The 18,515-nt window shown below is 44.3% G+C and overlaps 1 protein-coding gene across 4 annotated transcripts in view; it reads right to left on the bottom strand.

Annotated features, from left to right (window-relative positions):
• Positions 1–806: 806 nt before the first annotated feature.
• The window catches only part of KCNIP1 (potassium voltage-gated channel interacting protein 1), a gene marked incomplete at its 5' end in the record, with an annotated part of 307,261 nt that continues 289,552 nt past the window's right edge, over positions 807–18,515 (bottom strand). For all 4 annotated transcript variants that reach the window (XM_081269910.1, XM_081269911.1, XM_081269912.1 and 1 more), the window contains 7 exons: positions 807–1,508; positions 4,815–4,877; positions 6,072–6,176; positions 11,479–11,586; positions 12,351–12,421; positions 13,754–13,823; positions 15,285–15,409. In XM_081269910.1, the coding sequence (XP_081126036.1) occupies positions 1,461–1,508; positions 4,815–4,877; positions 6,072–6,176; positions 11,479–11,586; positions 12,351–12,421; positions 13,754–13,823; positions 15,285–15,409 (590 nt within the window). In that variant the 3' untranslated portion in view covers positions 807–1,460. The remainder of the gene's footprint in view (positions 1,509–4,814; positions 4,878–6,071; positions 6,177–11,478; positions 11,587–12,350; positions 12,422–13,753; positions 13,824–15,284; positions 15,410–18,515) is intronic.

Below are 18,515 nucleotides of genomic sequence, written 5' to 3' on the forward strand. Positions count from 1 at the left end.
GGGAGGCACCCCCAGTTTCTTGGGGCAAGGAGAGAGTGGGGAGCATTTAATTCCCCGTAATCTTTATCAGCTGTGCTACCTTAGGCAAGTCCCCATATGGATTCTACCTTCCAGAATGCTCTATAGACTATGAGCATGAAATATGATAATGAATATAAAGTCCCTCGTGCAGCATCTGGCACATATTAGGGCTTCAGTAAATTGCTTTTTTTTTTCTTTCCTAGAATGCTACTGTCTGCTCTTAATGTTATGTTAAATGGGAAAAATAAAATACATGGCTTTGGCTTAAGTGATCATCTGCTGGTTGTAGGATGAAGCCTCTCATTGACCCCTGCATTCAAGGCCCTGAGCAGAGAGTGATATCTGCCTCCCAGTCACACCACGTGGGCTCCAGGCTTTCTGCCTTAGGGGGTCTTGGGAGAGCAATCCTGTTGGAGGGAGAGATTGTGAGGGGTCTTCCCCTGAAGCTGCATTTGCAGGTGATCATAGTATTTGAGTTTGAATGGGGTGCTGCTTCAGCTGGCTTGGGGCTGGGGATGAAGATTTTTCTGCCTGGCACAAGGAAATGCTAATAACTGGATGCCCTGGTAAATGAATGGACCTTCCCTATCCCAGCTTACCCCTCCTGCCCAGTGGAGTCATGGAAGAAATGATTGAGAGCGTAAGAAATAGTCCGGTTTATTGATTAGAACATGGTATAAAATCACAGCAATTTGCAGGCATTTCTGGGAGGGCCATGCAGTGCTGGGCGTGAGCAGGGGCTGGAGAGGCAGTACACTCCACTGGGCCACGGCTCCCGCCCTGGACGTGTTAGGGGACTTGCGTGACTAGCACAGATGCTTGTGTGGGAGAATGATTGGTCCTTGCCTCTGGAGTCGAATGCTGTGGGAGTTTGGGTCATCAGACAATGCCATGCTTCAGAATTCCGTCTTGTTCTACGTGAGTTAGGTACTGACTCTCCCCGTCTAGACACGGTCAATTCTAATTGTTCAGTACAACACTCTCTTCCCACATAGGAAGAGGAACAGGCACGTTGGTTTGGGAGGCCATCAGAGGATGGTGTGCATTTGGCTGAGGTCCTCTGGCTTCCAGACTCCTCGAGGTCTGCTCGACATGGAGGCAGCGGGCAGGGGCACGTAAGCAGAACACGGTGCACTACTGTTGAAGCTCAAGCAGAGGGACCTTCTGTGGGGCAGCGGCGTGACAAGACGGGCATGCTTCCAAAACAAACTCAAATTTCATCTTGTCTCTCTCAAGAGGAGGGAAGAGGAAGAGCTGGCGATCAGACTGAGCCACTGACGCCAGGCATCTTAGAAAGTCTTCGGCAGGGATTCTTCCAAAGTGTAAAAGGTGTTTCTGTCCCAAGAGTTGACGTGTAAAATCAGAACAAGGGCAGACCAGGGTGCCAAGGTGGTTGTCGAGTACAGTGTCTCTAAGAGCCGATGGCTGAGTGTCCCCTGTTATATGACGTTTTGGAACAGTTGGAGAGATCTCATGATGTTGTCATCCTGGGAAGGGAGGAGGGGAAGAGAAGTGGTTAGAACTCTCCAGGGTCCTGGCTGAGAAGTGGATAACTCTGGCGAGCTGGGTTTCCTGTCAGAAGGCAGTCTAGGAGGGCATGAGAGGAAGAAGGAAGGGGCCCTAGAACATGGTCAACCAAGGCAAAAGGCTTCCTCTAGCCTAAGGAGGAGTTCAGAAAAAAAAAACAAAAACAAAACACATCATCCAATAAAACTGTGTTTTGTTTGCTTTTCTTTTTCCTCTAAGAAACAAGGGCACTGAGTCAAATGCTTTTTTCTATATCTATGAAGATGATCACATTTTTTTCTTCTTTATTCTACTAACATGATTAACTACATTGACTGATTCTTAATGTTAAACCAACCTTGCAAGTTTCCATATGAGGGTTATAATAGCCTCATAAATCAAGTCGCAAAGATTCCCCTTTTTCTCTCTTCCCTGAGTTTGTACAAGATTAGCATCATTTGGGGGCTGGGGTTGTAGCTCAGTGGCAGAGCGCTTGCCTAGCATGTGTGAGGCACTGGGTTCCATCCTGAGCACCACATAAAAATACATAAATAAAATAAAAGCATCATGTTCACCTATAACTAAAAAATTTTTTTTTTGAAAAGTAAGATAAAAAGAAGAGATTAGCATTATTTCTTCTTTGTATGTTTGGGAGAATATATAAGTAGAGCTATCTAAGTCTGACATTCTCCTTGGGGGAAAGTTTTAAATTATGATTCAGTGTCTTTTTAAAAAATATGTATTTTTTAGATGTTGATGGGCCTTTATTTTATTCATTTATGCAGTGCTGAGACTCGAACCCAGTGCCTCACATATGCCAGGCAAGCGCTATACCCACTGAGCCACAGCCCATTCCCATGATTCAGTGTCTTTAACAGACATAGGACTATTTAGATTTTCTATTTCTTTTTGTATTAACTTTAATAAGTTGAGTTTTACAAGGATTTTTTTTTTTTTTGGCACTGGGAATTGAACTTAGGGGCATTTAACCTTGAGCCACATCCCCAGCCCTTTTTCTTTTTCTTTTTTTTTTTTTTTGCATTTTATTATAGACAGGGTTTTGCTGAGTTGCTTCGGGCCTTGAAAAGTTGCTGAGGCTGGCTTTGAACTCAAAATCCTCCTGCTTCAGCCTCCTGAGCCTCTGGGATTATAGGTGTGCACCACCACGTCTGGATTGAAGGAGTTTATGTCAAACTTACTGGATAATGAACTATTATCTTTTTAATGTCTATGAAACCTGTAGGGTGATGTTATTTTTTCCCCTGATATTGACAATTTGAGTTTTCTCTCTTTTTATTCAGTCTTAGCAGTTGTCAATTTTATTAGTTTTTTTTTCAAGGAGAGAACTCCTGGCTTTATTGGTTTTGTTATTGAGTGTCTATATTTTACATTTTTTCTAACACATATTTTTTAAGGTGTAAGTATCAAATGCAGAAAGTCTTCAAATGTTTGTATATCAAGGAACACACTGCTATATCTATGCATCAGAGAAAATATTTTGAATTACAATGTACTGAAAATGTAACATATCAAAATTTGTGGCATCTAAAGAATTACTCAACTAAAGTAATACTCAGAAGAAAATTTATCCCTAATATAAGTATTAGAAAAGAATTATTACAAACCAAAGATCTAAACTTTCATCTCAAAAAAAAAAAAAACTGGGAAAACTTCAAACCCTAGAAAATTGAAAATAAGAAAGAAGAAGGAAGAAATTAGAACACAAATTAATGAAATAGAAAGCAGACCTATAATAGAGAAAAATCAACAGAGAAAAAAGTTGATTGTGAATGTCTACAATCTTTTTAAGTTGCTATGTGGCATTTAATCATATGGAACCTGGAGTCAAGCAACCTGGATTCAAATCCTGGAACTTCCTAGCTGTGTGACCTTGGGCAAGTTATTTAATCTCCCAGTGCCTCATTTTCTTCATGTATACAATTGGGTGGATGGAAATAACTGCCTATGGCGTGGGTGGCAAAAAATAAATGAGTTACTTAATGAACAGCTATAGAAACTGTTGCTGTGATGGAAGAAAATGATTTAAAAGCCACTCTTAGAAGGCAAAGTCAAGAAAACACACCTCAGTAGGGCATGGTAATTAAATTAGAACACTTACTGTGGTTTGAGTCACATTTCTTAACCTTGTAAGGCCTCAGTTTTCTCTTCTTGAAAATAAATGATCAATATTGCTTTTCAGTCAGTGCATAATGGTTAAATGTTAAGACATTTCTGACCCTACTGATTAGTACCTGCTGGCCTGGGCCTCCCCTCCGACTCCAAGATCTTTCCTTCTGGCTTCTCAGCAACTTTCCCAGGACCCCTGGACCACCCAAAGACCCATCAACTAAAGGTCTAAATGTAAACTTTGCAGGGCTCCTCTAGGGCGCTGGTCAAGGTACATTGCAAGTGGTCAATGTTCAGTCTGATCTAGTTGTTAAATATTTAGAATGCCTCCCTGCACGCAGGACAGCTACTTCACAGGGTTATTGTGAAGTTTATATAATGCACCTGGAACGTGGTAGGTGCTCAGGATGTGTCAATAACTCCTCTGCTTTCTCACATTTCGGTTCTTGGATAGAGTTCATAGTTAACTGTGTACCTTCCTGAAATAAGGTGCAAGAGGTATAAATGTATTCCTCTAAAGTAGATGAAGAAATTATTTCCAGTTCAGTCTCTGGAGGAGGCTCTGGGGCTAGACTGTTCATTAGACTTGGTTGAAGTTTGGTCCAAGGACCAGCAACACTGGGGTCAGCTGGGAGGGTGTGCCCTCTCAGGCCCCGCCCCAGACCTTTGGAGGTGGAGTCTGCATTTTAGCAAGATGGTCAAGGAGGTTGGCTGAACATTAAAGTTCTGGCCATTCTGGTCCAGGGCATTTGTAGAACAGTTCCTAGACCCAGCCCAGATCTATAGTCAAGGCGTGTAATATGCACATCACAACCACCACAGGGAGTTTTATGCACACCACCGTTTGAGAATAAGAGTGGGTTTTTCCCTTGTAGCCTGGGGAGCAGGGCATGAAGCTAGAGGCAGATTGAGAAATGGCAGTGTTGTCCACTCACAGAGGTCCCCTCTGGGTTTTCACACCCCAGAACCTGCCTTTGGGCTGCTGCTCAGTCCTACTCTTAGCCAAACCAGCCACAGGCCAGGGATCCCTGAACTCCTGAGTGGCTATTGTTGGCTCTCAATGGAGGAATGAGCAGGCTTCTCATTCTTTTCTTCAGGTACCCAAGCCCAGGTCTCCTTTCCCAGATTTAGGGGTATTGTAGCCTGAGGTCTCTCCTTACCTCCTGACAGGACTCAAGAAACTCGTCTAAAGTCACGATGCCGTCTTTATTTTTGTCCATTTTCTGAAAGACATGACAGGAAGCACATTAAAGAACCTGATAATCTGCATTTCAAAGCTCACCTTTAAAGTTTCTCACCAGCCAGGCAACTCCATTTGGGCCCTAGTTATAACACTTTGACCTTGGCAAGTTTCTTTAAATCAAAAGACTGGTTCCAGACATGGATTTTTCTGCTGACATCCTAATGTGTTGTATTAGTCTGTTTTCTGTTGCTTTAACAAAATACCTGAGGTTGATTGCTTTAGAAGAAAAGAGGCTTATTTAGCTCACATTTCTGGGGGTTCAAGATCATGGCACTGGTTCTGCTTGGCTCTAGTGAGGGTCTCGTGGAGGATGGCATTGCAATGGTGGGAGGCATGTGGAAGAGATTACATGGAGAGAGAGGAAGCCAGACTGTCGGGGAGAGAGTCTTGCTCTTTTTATAACAACTGGCTCTCATGAGAACTACAGCTTTAATCCATTCTGAGGCGATGTCCAGGGGTCTAATGACCTTCCAGTAGGTCCCACCTCTTACAGGTCCTATCACCTTCAACCTCCACACTGAGAATAAAGCCTCCCACATGTGAGCCTTTGGGGGCACACTCCAAACATTTCCAACCCTAGCACAGGGAAGCCACTAGCTTGTCCCCTGGCAGGAAGAACACCGGACACAAGAGGTTCCAGTTCCATTTCTGTTGCTGGCTGGGGGAGCTTCCGCTTCCCCATCTGCAAAGTGGACTGGAGTGCGCTCTGAGGTTACTCCACTGCTAGATGAATATTTTTACCCAAATGCCACTAGGATGATGCCACTTGCTTTCTCAAAGGTCAACAGTGTCCCCCTCCTGTACCAGAACAAGGCACTTCCATTTATAGGTCGAACAGCCTGACCCACCTAGTTTTAATCCCCCTACCCCTCAGACACAAGTGGTCAGCACCGCACACGATCAGACAGTTCTTGGTTCACTCAGACGCTGCGAGCGTTTTATGGACTCGAGACTGTTCTGTTCCACTTGGAATTAATCTATTAATTAATCCATTAATACACTTCCCTGTTCTCTTCTGCAGCCTGTGCTTCACAGGGGAAGGGACTCCCCGAGGCCAACACATCTTAGGGTTCCTTTCTGTTTCCCGCAGGGCCACACACAGGGCCGGACACAGGCCTTGGGCTCGGATGCTCGGGCGACCGACCTTAGCGGGTGGGTGGCGCATGGCACCCACCTGGAAGAAGACGTCCACGTGCTGCCTGGGCGTGTCCTCTTTGAGCACGGGATACGTGTACTTCCCCATCATGTCATAGATGGCTTTGACAATGTCCATCATCTCCTGGAGAGGGGACAGGGAAGCACACGGGTGGGGACCCCGAGGTCAGGCTCTTCTGAGGTGACAGGGTTTGGGGTCCTGGTTCCCCCCTGTGCTTAATCAACAGGACATTTTTCACTAGACGAGAAGGATTCAAAAGCAAACGGAAGGGCTGTCACTGGGCAGGCTCCTCCTGGAGAGGAGACCAAAGGACGCTCTCCCCAACTGCAGAAGCTCCTGGGTAGTCAGCTGGGTATTGTCCTCAACTGGGGGTGACACGTGGGAGTCCCCATGCACAGGCTGGGGAAGCTGAAATATTATTCTGAATTTCAAAGAAGCTAATGTTCTGGCTTAGAGATTTAAAAAACCCTCACAGGTTCTGTGGCTGTTTTAAGTGAAGAAAAAGGAACCAAGTGTCAGGATTATTGATAGGGCACTTGAGTTTTTCTAAAAAAATCTATTATTAATGATTTTAGATTTACAGAAGAGTTACAAAAATAATACAGAGAGTTCATGTACATATTCCTTAATATAAGAACTTGTCCAACCAGAGGAAAATGATCAAAACTAGAAGATTAACCCACTATAGTGCTATGACCTACACTGTGGGGCTTATTCAAATTGCCTTGGTTACCCCAGGTCTTCTTTCTATTTGCAGATCCCCCACTGCATCTAGTTGTGTGTCCTGAGTCTCCTCAGGCCTGGACACTGTCGATGTAAACACTGGTCAATTAGTTGGCAAAGTGAATCTTGATTTGGAACCTGTTTTTCTTATGATCAGAAGCAATGCTCTATGTCTTGGTGCCTCATTGCTGGCAATGTTGACCTCGAGTGCTTGATTGAGGTGGTGGCTTCTCCTCGGTTTTAGTGTCTGTCTGTGGATCTTGCCCACAAAAGTTACTATTGTGATGTTTGTCTAATCTGATTCTGTATTCCCTTTACTCTTTCTGTGTTCATTAATTAAACAGAATTCTCCCCATTTTATGTGTATGTTCAATTTTTTATTTGTATCAGTATGGACTGATGGATATTCTACATATTTACTACATTTTTTTTACTACATTTTGTTGGTGATAACCCATCATCATTTTTCATTTTTCTGCTTAAATTGCTTCAGTGACTCCTGTAGCCTTTCAACATGTCCCTTCCGGGATCCAAGATTGTCTCGTATTTTCTCTCTGTCAATCTGGGGACCAACCACTTCTCCAAGGACACTGGTTCTTGGAGTATTGAGAGAACACCATGCTACTTTCTGAGTTAAAAATGTAATAGCATACAAATTTTCAGGTCATCTTTGCAACTTGAGAGAGAAATAGCTTTTCATTGTTGTAATAGACTTCACTTTCTTGATGAGATTTTTTAACATTAGGCATTCATTATTTTTCACGTCATTTCCTGTGAACTTTGTTCAGTTATTTTACTCATTGTGTTATCTATTTCTGATTGGACGGTGAGAGCTCTTTCTATACTTTGAAAATTGTTAATTTACATAAGAGATATTTTTAAAAATCTACCACATGTTCAATACTGCTTCAAGGAAATGCAAAGGTAAGCACGGGAGATACCCTTGCTTTTGTTAAGATGACTAGCTAGAAATATCAGCCCTTTCTAGGATTACAGGTTGTAAATATTTTAGCTAGTCTGTCATTTGCTTTTCAACTTTGTTTATGATGATTTATGATGTACAGAATGAAAAAGACTTGTAGAGTGAAACTATCAATAGTTTTCTTTTATTACTTCTTTTTTTTTTGAAAGAGAGAGTGAGAGAGAGAGAGAATTTTTAATATTTATTTTTTTTTTTTAGTTCTCGGCGGACACAACATCTTTGTTGGTATGTGGTGCTGAGGATCGAACCCGGGCCGCACGCATGCCAGGCGAGCGCGCTACCACTTGAGCCACATCCCCAGCCCCATCTTTTATTACTTCTAACTTTGACTTTATGTGTTTTTCATTCAAGGTCAGGTGTCTGTGTATGACTTCTAGTTCTTTGAGAGTTCAAAATCAACTATATATATCTATGATTAATTTGGATGTATAAGTGGGAATGTTTACTGTCAAAGTAGCTAACCAGTTTCCCCAGAATAATTTAATTATCAGTCATCATTTTATTCTTTTCCTTTATCATAAACCCAGCTCTCACTTGTACTTGGTGTTGTCTTCTGCCCACTGACCCTCCTCTCCTCATTGCACCTGTTATAAAGCTTTAGCTCTGTAATTATCTGGTAGAGTCGGTGACACCATTTTTCTTTTCGAAAATTATCTTTGCTATTATCATCTGATTACTTTTCCAATGTGACTCTACAACAACTGTGCACATTTTCCTCCCCAAATAGCACTTTCATTCTGAGTAGGAGTAAAATAAATTTAGTTAATTAGAGAATAATTGCTATCTTTACAATATTACTGTCTTTATAACATACTCGCCTTCAGAAAATGGCGTGTCTCTCTACTTATTCACGTTTTCCTTTTTGTATTTCCCCCCCAAACCTTTTATCATCTAAATTATGGATATTGAAAAATACCTATGTGCTTTAAATTTTACTATTGTATTATAATATCTTTGTTACAGTTTTCTGTGTAGTTATAACTGACCAACCAATGTCCTTTTGTTTTATATATAACTTTAAGTTCTATTATTTTAAGTTTATTTTCTTGTCTTTGTTTTCCAGATAGAACATAGTATCATTAATAAAGGATATTGCAACCTCCTGTATTTATGTTTCATTTCTTTTTCTGACTTATCATACTTGAAGAACTTTTAGAGAATGTTAAATAACAGTGTGGGTGAGCTGTGTGTACTCTTGTCTCATTCTTGCTATAACTGGGAACCTCTAGTGTCACTATGAAATATGAAACTGGGTATCATGCTGGGGTATTTATGCTGAAGAAGTATTGTACTCCTAATTTATTAGCAGTTCTTAAAAATATCAAGAATAGATGGTAAATTTTATCGAATGTGATTTTAGCATCATATCATTTAATCTTCTGATATATTGATCTGATGAATTATTTAACAGACTTTCTCTACTATTGAATTATTCCTGCAATAAACCTCATCCTAGTCATATGCATTTATTTAGAGTACTAGGATTCATTTCATTTGGAATTTGTGAGCTCTATTTTGAGTGATATTGGACTCTTGTTTTCTTTTTTGCTTGATGGGACTTTCTTTTTCATTCAACACATTTTTTTGAGCACTTTCTATGCCTAGCCCTGGGCACTTCTGCCTTATAGTACACTTTTTAAAAAATAAATCAAACTTATTGAGGCATAATGTTCTTACAACAGATCAATCCACATAAAGTGTACCCTTAGATGAGTTTTGAAAAATGCATACACCCATGTCACTGCCACACACCCAAGATATGGAGTATTTTCATGTCCCTTTGCAGTATCTGTCAACCTCTGGCACCAGAAAACCACTGGTAAAATTTATGTCACTATGGAGTCACTTGCATTTTCTAGAATTTCAGATAAATGGAATCATACAGTATAACTAAATTGTCTTCATCCACTGGTTCATGGGACTCAGGGCCACTGATGCTGGCAACATCATGTGTTTCCTCTTACTGCCGAGTGGTAACCCATTGCATGGACACACCACAATGTGTTTATCCATTGTCCAGTTAGCAGACATTATTTGGGTTGTTTTCTGTTTGGGGGCTGTTATGAAGAAAGCTGCTGTGAACAGCTCTGCTTTCGGAATTACATATTTTTTTACATATTTTGAGTAAATCTCTGAAGGTGGGTTTTCTGGATCCTATGTTAATTGCATGTTGAACTTTATCAAAGATGCTGGAGCATTTTCTACATGTCTGTGTCATCTTACATCCCACCAGCCTGCACGAGTTTCTATTGCTCCACATCCTTCCAGCAAGTGGTCTTTTTCATGGCAGCCATTCTTCTGGGTGTATAATTATATTTTGTTACAGTTATAATTTGCGTTTTTTGAAGGCCAGAGATATGGAGATATTTTTCATGGGCTTATTAGCCATTCACTTATCTTCCTTTTTGAAGTATCTATCTGTTCAGCTCTTTTACCTACTTTTAATTGAGTTATCTTCTTATTGAATTATAAACATTCATTTTATATTTTGGACACCCACCTTTTGCAAGATATAGAACTTAAAAGCCTTTTCTCTGAGTTTCTGGCTTGCATTTCCATTTGCCCCCTGCCTTTTCAGTGCTGAGGACCCATCCCTGGGCCTCGAGCATGCGAGGTAAGTGCTCCACCCCTGAGCTGCACCCTGGCCCTGCAATTCTACTTCCCTAAAGGTGTCTTCCAAGGAGCTCTGTCTTGCCTCAGAGCCTCTCAAGTGGCTGTTCCTTTTGCAGGAACACTTTTCCTGGCTTTTGCATATCTGGCACCAGTGTGGCAACACCATCTTAGTCACCTTTGCGACCGTCCCTGCTAAGACATCTACCTACCTGTCTGCATTGGGCCTGTTTACTGTCCCTCCTCCATGCTGCTCTGTGGGAGAAAGCCAGGTCTGATGGTTTGCCTCTTTCTCTCCAGCACCTAGAACACCTGGGGACCCTCACACAGGTGTTGAGCAGCACGAGACAGAATGAATGAGGGATGAAGTTAAGGAAGCCTTCTGAGCATCAGTGTTCTCTCCGTACCAAGAGAACCTGGCAGGGCTGAGGTGAAGGTCAGAGAGGATGTCCAACCTCTGGGCAGCATGCCTGGCACATAGGAGCTCAGCAAATGGGATGCCTCGGATGCTCAACTCAAGCAGACATCAATCACAGTGAGTTTTGAGACAGGCCTGTGAGCATCTCATCAGCTGAACGAGTATTGAGGCTCTAAGTGTCAATCAATGATTCCAGGATTGATTGGCATGATTTCTTTAAAGATAGTGACACCTCCCTTCTTCCTTTCTCTGGCTTTATTTAGGTGACACTGTGCTGGGGCGATCCCATGGTAGTCCCCTCTTCTTTAAAAATCTCTTTTCTCTTAAGGGACTGCCTGTCATTCCACCATTTCAGCTTTGGGCTCTAACATGTGGCTGCTAAGTGGCTAAAATTGCAGGTCCCCTATAAGGAGGAGGCCTTCACTAAAACAAATCATGGGTGGTGTGCACCGAATCTGTGTGGCCCAGGACACAGGAGGCTGCCGAATCCTCTCTCCAGCACCTGGGAACAGGGCAGGGCCAGCAGTGGGGGTAGTCAAAGACACCTTGTTCATTTTTCTGGGACCAGCTCTGTGGCCCCAAAGTGGATCTGCTGCGTCATTCAAATAATTTTATCCTCATGTCTGGGAGTTGCTTCCTAGTCTCTTGGCACCTCCATTGTCCCCGTCAGACCCTGCCCTCAGCTCACTTACCTCTTTGTTTATGTATCCATCTTTATTGATGTCATACAAATTAAACGTCCACCTTAGTTTCTCATGGACAGTTCCTCTCAGTAAAATCGACAGAGCAGTTACAAAATCCTGAAGCAGAAGAGACAGGAGTGGGTCAGCCACCAAGCTGCTGGGTGGGTAGCTGGCTCTGTGGGTCAGACTCCATGGGGCTTTTATAGAATGACATCTCTCCCTTCCGTCTGGTGTGCCCAAAGGTTATGGCTAAGCTGGCTGAGGAGCTCCCTCTGGGCACTGCCCACGCTGGCCCCTGTGAGGAAGGTGCCCCTTGGGGGAGAATGGAGCTCTGCATTGTGAGTCACCCCCAGGCAGTTAAGTAAGCCACCTCCATTCCAGACTGACCCCAGGTTTGCAATCCTGTGCTTGTCATGCTCTAGCAGCTCCTGGTGGGGACTATGGATGGGGACTATGGCTGCCCATGTTCCTGCCCGCCTCTGCCACCTGCTAGCTCTCCAACCTTGGTAGAGCTGCTCAGCCTGTCTTTGCCTTACTTTCCTCATCAGGAAAATGACAGGAAGCAACTCAGCACTGAAGGGGTATTGTGAGGATTCTACCAGATGACCAATGCACAATGCTGAGTCCAGAGGCGGCCCTGGTCAGCGGGCAAGTGAACTCTTAAACTTGTCGAGCACAGACCCCGAGTCCCCAAGGACCTGGAGAGTGGGGAGAGTTGCTTCTCTCTCTCTTTAGGAAATGTTCATCACATGGATAAAATTTCTTTGTTTTGACTGAGAGCTTTCCCCGATGTGACCCATTCCCCCCAGGACCCTATGACTTAGAGGGAGAGGCAACAGGAAGCAGGGGACTCCCAGAATGTACCCAAGAGACTAGCATACCTCGAACTTCACGGAGCCCGCCTGGGTGGTGTCGAAGGCGTTGAAGAGGTAATGGGCGTAGGTGCTGGCGTCTGCAGGCAGAGAGGGGGCAGGTGAGGAGCTGAGGCTCTGCACGGGGGAGGGGGCTTTAAACACAGAGGCAGAGTTTTGGCCAGAAGGACAGGGCGACAGAAAGGAGAGACTGGTGGGCTGAAGCCCACTGGCTCAACCCCTGGGGTTCAGGTGGGTAGTTCTAGTAAACAGTGGGACATGCCCTTGCTCCTCCTCTAGCCATCTTGAGATGATTCTGGCCTCCCTGTGCATGTAGCCTCTGGTGGCTGGCTGGCTGGCTGGCTGGCGACTGCGTGAGGGTCTGAGCAGCCATGTGGTGCTACAGAAACAGCCTTTGCTCAGGAGCCCAGACCTGGCTTGGGTGGCAGCTCTGTTACAACAGAGCTGTGTGTCTGGAGGCATCTAAAGCAACCTCTCTGAGCTTCCCTTTCCCGTCTCTGGACATCCATGTAGTAAGACCTATGTCTTGACATTTTTGAAGAAGTATGTCAAACTAGAGCCCCACCTGCCACCCAGCGAAACCTAACAAAGACAGCTCAACAGAGGTCAAGAAACTGGTTCTGGGGCCTGCGTGAGACAAAGCTGCTTTCCCTCAACTTGGGTTGGGGCCTGTGCTGGGCACCTAGGGAAGCACCGTCTGCTGTGGGGAGGCCCATGGTCAGCAGGGCCTGTAACGTGTTTGGGACTTGGATCTCTGTATTGTCCAGATCCAGGGACAGGATTCTGCAGGAGATGGCTCCTGGGGACAGAATGCAAGGTGGCATATGACACACAGAAGTCTCAGGAGGGGCCGCTAATGTGGCCCTAGGTCCCTGGGGCCAGAGCTGTTCCTAAGGATCAGGTAGGTGATGGAGCAGGTGCTGAGGGTCCAGTACCCTTGCTATGCAGCTTCATAAGCATGACTTCGTGCTGTCCGTATCTTGGTGGACTCGTCTATTTTATAGTCTCTAGCAGTTGCTAAACTTCTTTCCCCAACTTCTGGCTGGTCTCAGAAAGAGTCTGGCCCCCTGGAGGAGCTGGTGTGGAAAGCTTGGCCCCAGGCACTTCTGGGATCCCCCTGTCTGCCATGTACTAAGGCGTGGTCCTGGTAACATGCCCAGGGTCTCTGAAACTCACTTGTTCCTTCTGGGGTCACAATACCTGCTTTCCGGAGCTGCCAGGAGACCTCTGAGGGACACCACCCACCTCCCTCCCCTCCTGGAGTGGGTCCTTTCAGTGTTCTTTTCTGTTAACGCTTTAGAGAACCCCACAGCTTTAATAAGGAGGAGACAGGAAAGGAGGGTGTACTTGGAGGAAGGGACAGTGCTGACTAGAGAGGGAGTGGAGAGGGCCTTCGTCAAGGTCAGACTCACCTCCATGAGGAAAGAACTGGGCATAGATCTGCTTGAAGGTCTCTTCATTGACCACGCCACTGGGGCACTCCTGGGTGAAGGGAGAGAGTCAGTGGGACATGTCTGGGGGTCTGCCCAGGAGAGGAGCTTGGATCCACCCCTGGGGTCCAGGTTCCTCTGATCCCTGGTGGGCAGCCCTGCACAGCACCCATGCATTTCTGTGTCTCTCAGGCAGGTGTCTGGGACGTAATCCCACCTTAGGACCAAACCTGCTTTGCAAAATGATGAGATGTCATCTGAGAATGGACGCCACACAGGGGAAAGAATTGGGGCTTCAGGGTTAAACAACCTGGTTTTGGATCCTGGTTAAAGCATTTCTAAGCTTGACTTGGGTCATGTCAGTCTCTGATCCCCAATATCTTGACCTGTAGAAAGGGGGCCAATTTTTCCAACAAGGTTGTTGGGCAGTTTAACCCATCGTCTCAACGTGGACCACCTATTAAAAACTTAACATAGTGTATGCTATATCATATAATATTAAAATCAGAACATAATAATTATAATATTAATATAATAACACATAAGTTCAAGATTATGATTTCCAACCCATTTTCATGTCGACTTCATTGACATATTTGAGAATTGTAAACTTAATGTATGAAGTGGCACAGAACCACGGTCGATGCCAATCCATGTTGAATTCCCACTGTGCCATCTGCTGCCATCCAGCTGCCTCTTCAAGATCTCAAGGAAGAGGCCCAAGGGCAGCAAGCCAGGTATAGGACAGGCACAACCAGAGCTCAGTAGGAGGGGAGGTGCCCCAGGATTGTCAGATACCTTCAGGAGGTATGTGAATCCCTAACAGCCTTGGGCACACTGAGACTGTGGTCAGTTTGGAATTGACCAAGTTCTGCCTGTAGGCTGCACCTGGAGGAGGGTGACAGGAGCACCTCCCTCTAACCCAATCCACCCCAGGATTTGGGAAGAAGTTTGCATTGAGATTTAAGCTTAAAAAAACAAAATAAAATAAAACCAGTATCCAGGATGGACCCTGAGAACTCTTGATACTTACTTCCCCGAGATGGCAGGATGTATTAATGTAGCTACTACTAACTCCCTGCCCCTGACTCCACCCCCAATTACCCCTTGGCTTCCTGTGTAGCTCACAGGAAGAGGTTCCAGCAAGAGGAGAGGGGTGTCTGGTCCCACTATCAGTCTGTATTTCATGGTCCACGAATACAGGGACATTCAGGCTGACACGTCAGCCCGTGTGAGCTTGATTAGCTAAGTGAGCGAGCTCAATTGCACCAAGACGAGGGTGTGAATACCTGCAGCCGAGGCTGGCTCAGGACAGGGCAGTCTCCCATGGTGGCGCCACCCTGTGGAGTTTCTGTGCCGCCAGATGACTGCCCTCGCCTGGAGCTGATCTTGTGTCCCCTTTGCCCTGGTGGCCTCCCTTGCACAACCACAAATCTGGGACACTCCCTTGGGGGCTCCCATGACATTGGGAGGATTCAGCCCATGCAGAGCCCGCATGCCTGCCCCATCTTACATTTTTGAAGCCTCGGTAGAGCACTTGCAGCTCCCTCTTGGTGAAGTTGGTCTGGGCCTCGAGTTGCTCCAGTCCTTCAGGCCGGTGGCACACCATGGTCATCTCCAGCTCATCTTCAATTTTATCTGGAACCAGAGGGGACGGCATTGGAGCATGACCTCAGAGGCCACTCTTGTCAGGCCACAGTCTGGATTGTCCAAAGATGGAGGTCATGGTGTGGGACATAGGTGGGTGGCGGGTTGGGGTCCACCCAGAACCCCACTTCCCTGACCAGTACTGTCTCACCATCTGTCTACTCTGTGACTCTAGGTGTGACAGATGCCAAAAGGGAGGGAGTGTCAGCTGTGACAGGGAGGTAGGGAAAGGAGGGTGGAAGTGGAACCGATTTCCTTCCTTTCCAAACACCCTTATAGCATATTCAAATTGCTGCCCGCTGGACCTTCCGAATCTGCAGACACAGATAAGCCGGTAGAAGGACAAACACTCTTCCATCAGCAAAGGGAGCAAATCTATAGAGAAAACTGAAGTCTCCCGGCATGGGACACCTGCAGGAAGACTAGCATGACTTAGTCAAAAGTTCTAATTGTGGACTGTTACATGCTAATTTAAAAATCTGCATTTTACATGGTATTGTTTCACAGTATCTGCAAGATATTCTTAAGTACTAGGAAAATGACTTCAATAAGAGCTACTTTGTATAAATAAAAGCTCTGGCAGCATTTGAAGGGCCCCAAACCATTGAGACTTGCTTTTGCTCTTCCTTAGAGGGTGCTACATGTGGTAACAGTGTTGCACTAGCTGTTTAGAAAGTGCCCAGTAAAGCCAGCAATTTGTCCACTTTGCATTGAAGGATCACAACACTCATGAATTAGTGGAACCTTCGAGATGCTTTATTATCAGAGGCATAAGTGACTCTTTTCCTTTGGGCTCTGCTGGAATGCTTTCAATAAATTTATTCCAATCAAGAACCAATAACCACTTGACCTTCCATGCCTACCCATGTCACGCAGACAGACATCATCAGACCCATGGAGTGAACAACTGTAAATCTAAACTTGCAAAACTAGCAAAGAGATGGATGGGCTTCTGGAACACACAAACCATGTCATCATCATACCCGTGAGAGGCTGATCATCCCTGTGGGAGAAAGGGCTGAGCAGGTGCTTTCAATTCTATGCACTTCTCTCATCAGGATTGATCTCTTTGTGACAGATTAGCTCTGCAATTGTTACTTTCCCTTTTCATATTTTGATTCCAGTGAGAAAGGAATCCATCAAAGGAAGTTTGCATTTTGTACATATCCCCAAAGGTAAGGGATAAGGCTACAATAACTTGGTAACAATTCCTAATTGATATCTTTTCTTATGTGCTGGGCAACAACACATATCACCTTATCCTTTTGGGAGTGAGGCAGATGATCCAATATAAATAAGGCACTCTGTTTATACAACATAGTGGCAAGTGGCCCATTTCTTCATAATTCTTGCAGAGCCTTTAATGTTATGTTTGTAGCTAATGAGATAAGTAGCAATTATCTAAACACTGGAGCATTTCTATGTAAATGAAAGGGCCGATTCTCAGGAAATAGAAGGAAAAAAAAGAGAAAATGAAAAAAATCCACATAAGTCTAATCTAGGATGCTTACATATATTTTTTATATATTTTAAACTCATTTGAAAACAGAAATCAAATATTGGTTTAAATCTCCTACTAATAGATCCAATACGCCTTTCGTAAAAATGCACATATATTTAACTGTGCATATATTCTTTAATTAAAAAAAAAACTGTGCATATATTCCAAAGAAACTTTAGAAGAGGCCACAGAGGTTTTAGTATCCCTCTTATTACCCCTTGCTGTCAGCATGGGCCCAGTAAAGGAAGGGGAAGCAGCAAAAATCAAATTAAAATATAAATAAGGAATTTTTAGAAAAAACGATGCAGTTTTGAAGGTATCAAGTCTACCTGTTGAGTTTTCACTTATCCAAAAGCATGAAACTCTTTTTGCAGTGGGGTCTCATTCTTTATTCTTCATGGGACCAAATTCTTTCCTAGCTCAGGGAAATTTCTTTGCAAAAGTTAGAAAGAATCTGATTCAGAAATGTTACTTGCCTCCTATCATCTTTATTAAAAATGCACTAAGTAATTATTGAAACATCAACTACTGGACCCACTTCATTAAGGTGGAACCGGAAGTTATTAATAAATGATTTGCCTGCTGTCTGCACGGCAGGATCAATTTCCATATGCAACAGATCCAGTCTCAGTCCCATCTGGGTGCTCACCAAGCTTTTGCTTTCATTTGCTTTAACAAATCATTGTTATTTGATTTTTCTGTCTGAAAAGAGCAGGGACAAAATGGAATTCACATTTTGGGGGTTCCAGAGGCTGGGGAATTGCTTGTGGATGTTAGGAACTTAAATCAGAGATTTAATACTGTGGAAATGACTCCCTAACAAGAATCAGTTTGAACGACTTCTCCTTGTTCAAATGTTTTTATGCAACTTGGTGTTGGGTGGGGGGTGGGAAGGTCCCCACCCTTCCCATGTGGGACTTAGAAGACAATTACCCAATCGGTTCAGGTGATTTTCTGTCTGAGTGACTCACCAAGTGATAACCTCTCCCACTGGGGGTAATTATGAGATGGAATAACCCACCAGAGGGTGCTGTCCACTGGAGCTGGGCAGAGACTGTCTCATCTGGGCAGCCGGAGCCTCTGGGCTCCCTCTGGTTCAGTGCTGCCTCTTTTAATCCACTGAAGCTACCTGCCTAGCCCTGGGGACGAATGAGTTTGGGTTCTCAGGTCTGAACCTCCTTATCCCACCCTCTGTCTGCATATCCCCTCCCCCACAGTCTATTTCAACACATCCACTTTGTTGCCCTAGAACTTGAAGCTGATCATAAGAAATAAATGTAGTAAAATAGAGAAAAACTACCTCAGGAAATGTTGACAAAAAGGGAAAAGAGAACACAGAAATTCAGGCCATTTGTCCTACGCAGTTACTACACTCCAGCCACAAATTAGCTCTGAGTTTTATGTATGTCATGTTGCTCATGAAAAGAAAATATGTCAGTTTCTAAGGAGAAGCAAAGCCTTTCCTAGGACTTATCTCTAAAAGAACATTCCCAACTTTTTCTATGCAGGTCAAATTTGCTAACAAGGGGCACAGAAAGTGGGTGAATGAGAAGACTAATTGCACAATAGATGCTTCATCAAGAAGCTCTTCCTTTG

Source organism: Spermophilus citellus (genome assembly GCF_964194105.1).
Source record: "Spermophilus citellus genome assembly, chromosome: 1".
Taxonomy (NCBI): Eukaryota; Metazoa; Chordata; class Mammalia; order Rodentia; family Sciuridae; genus Spermophilus; species Spermophilus citellus.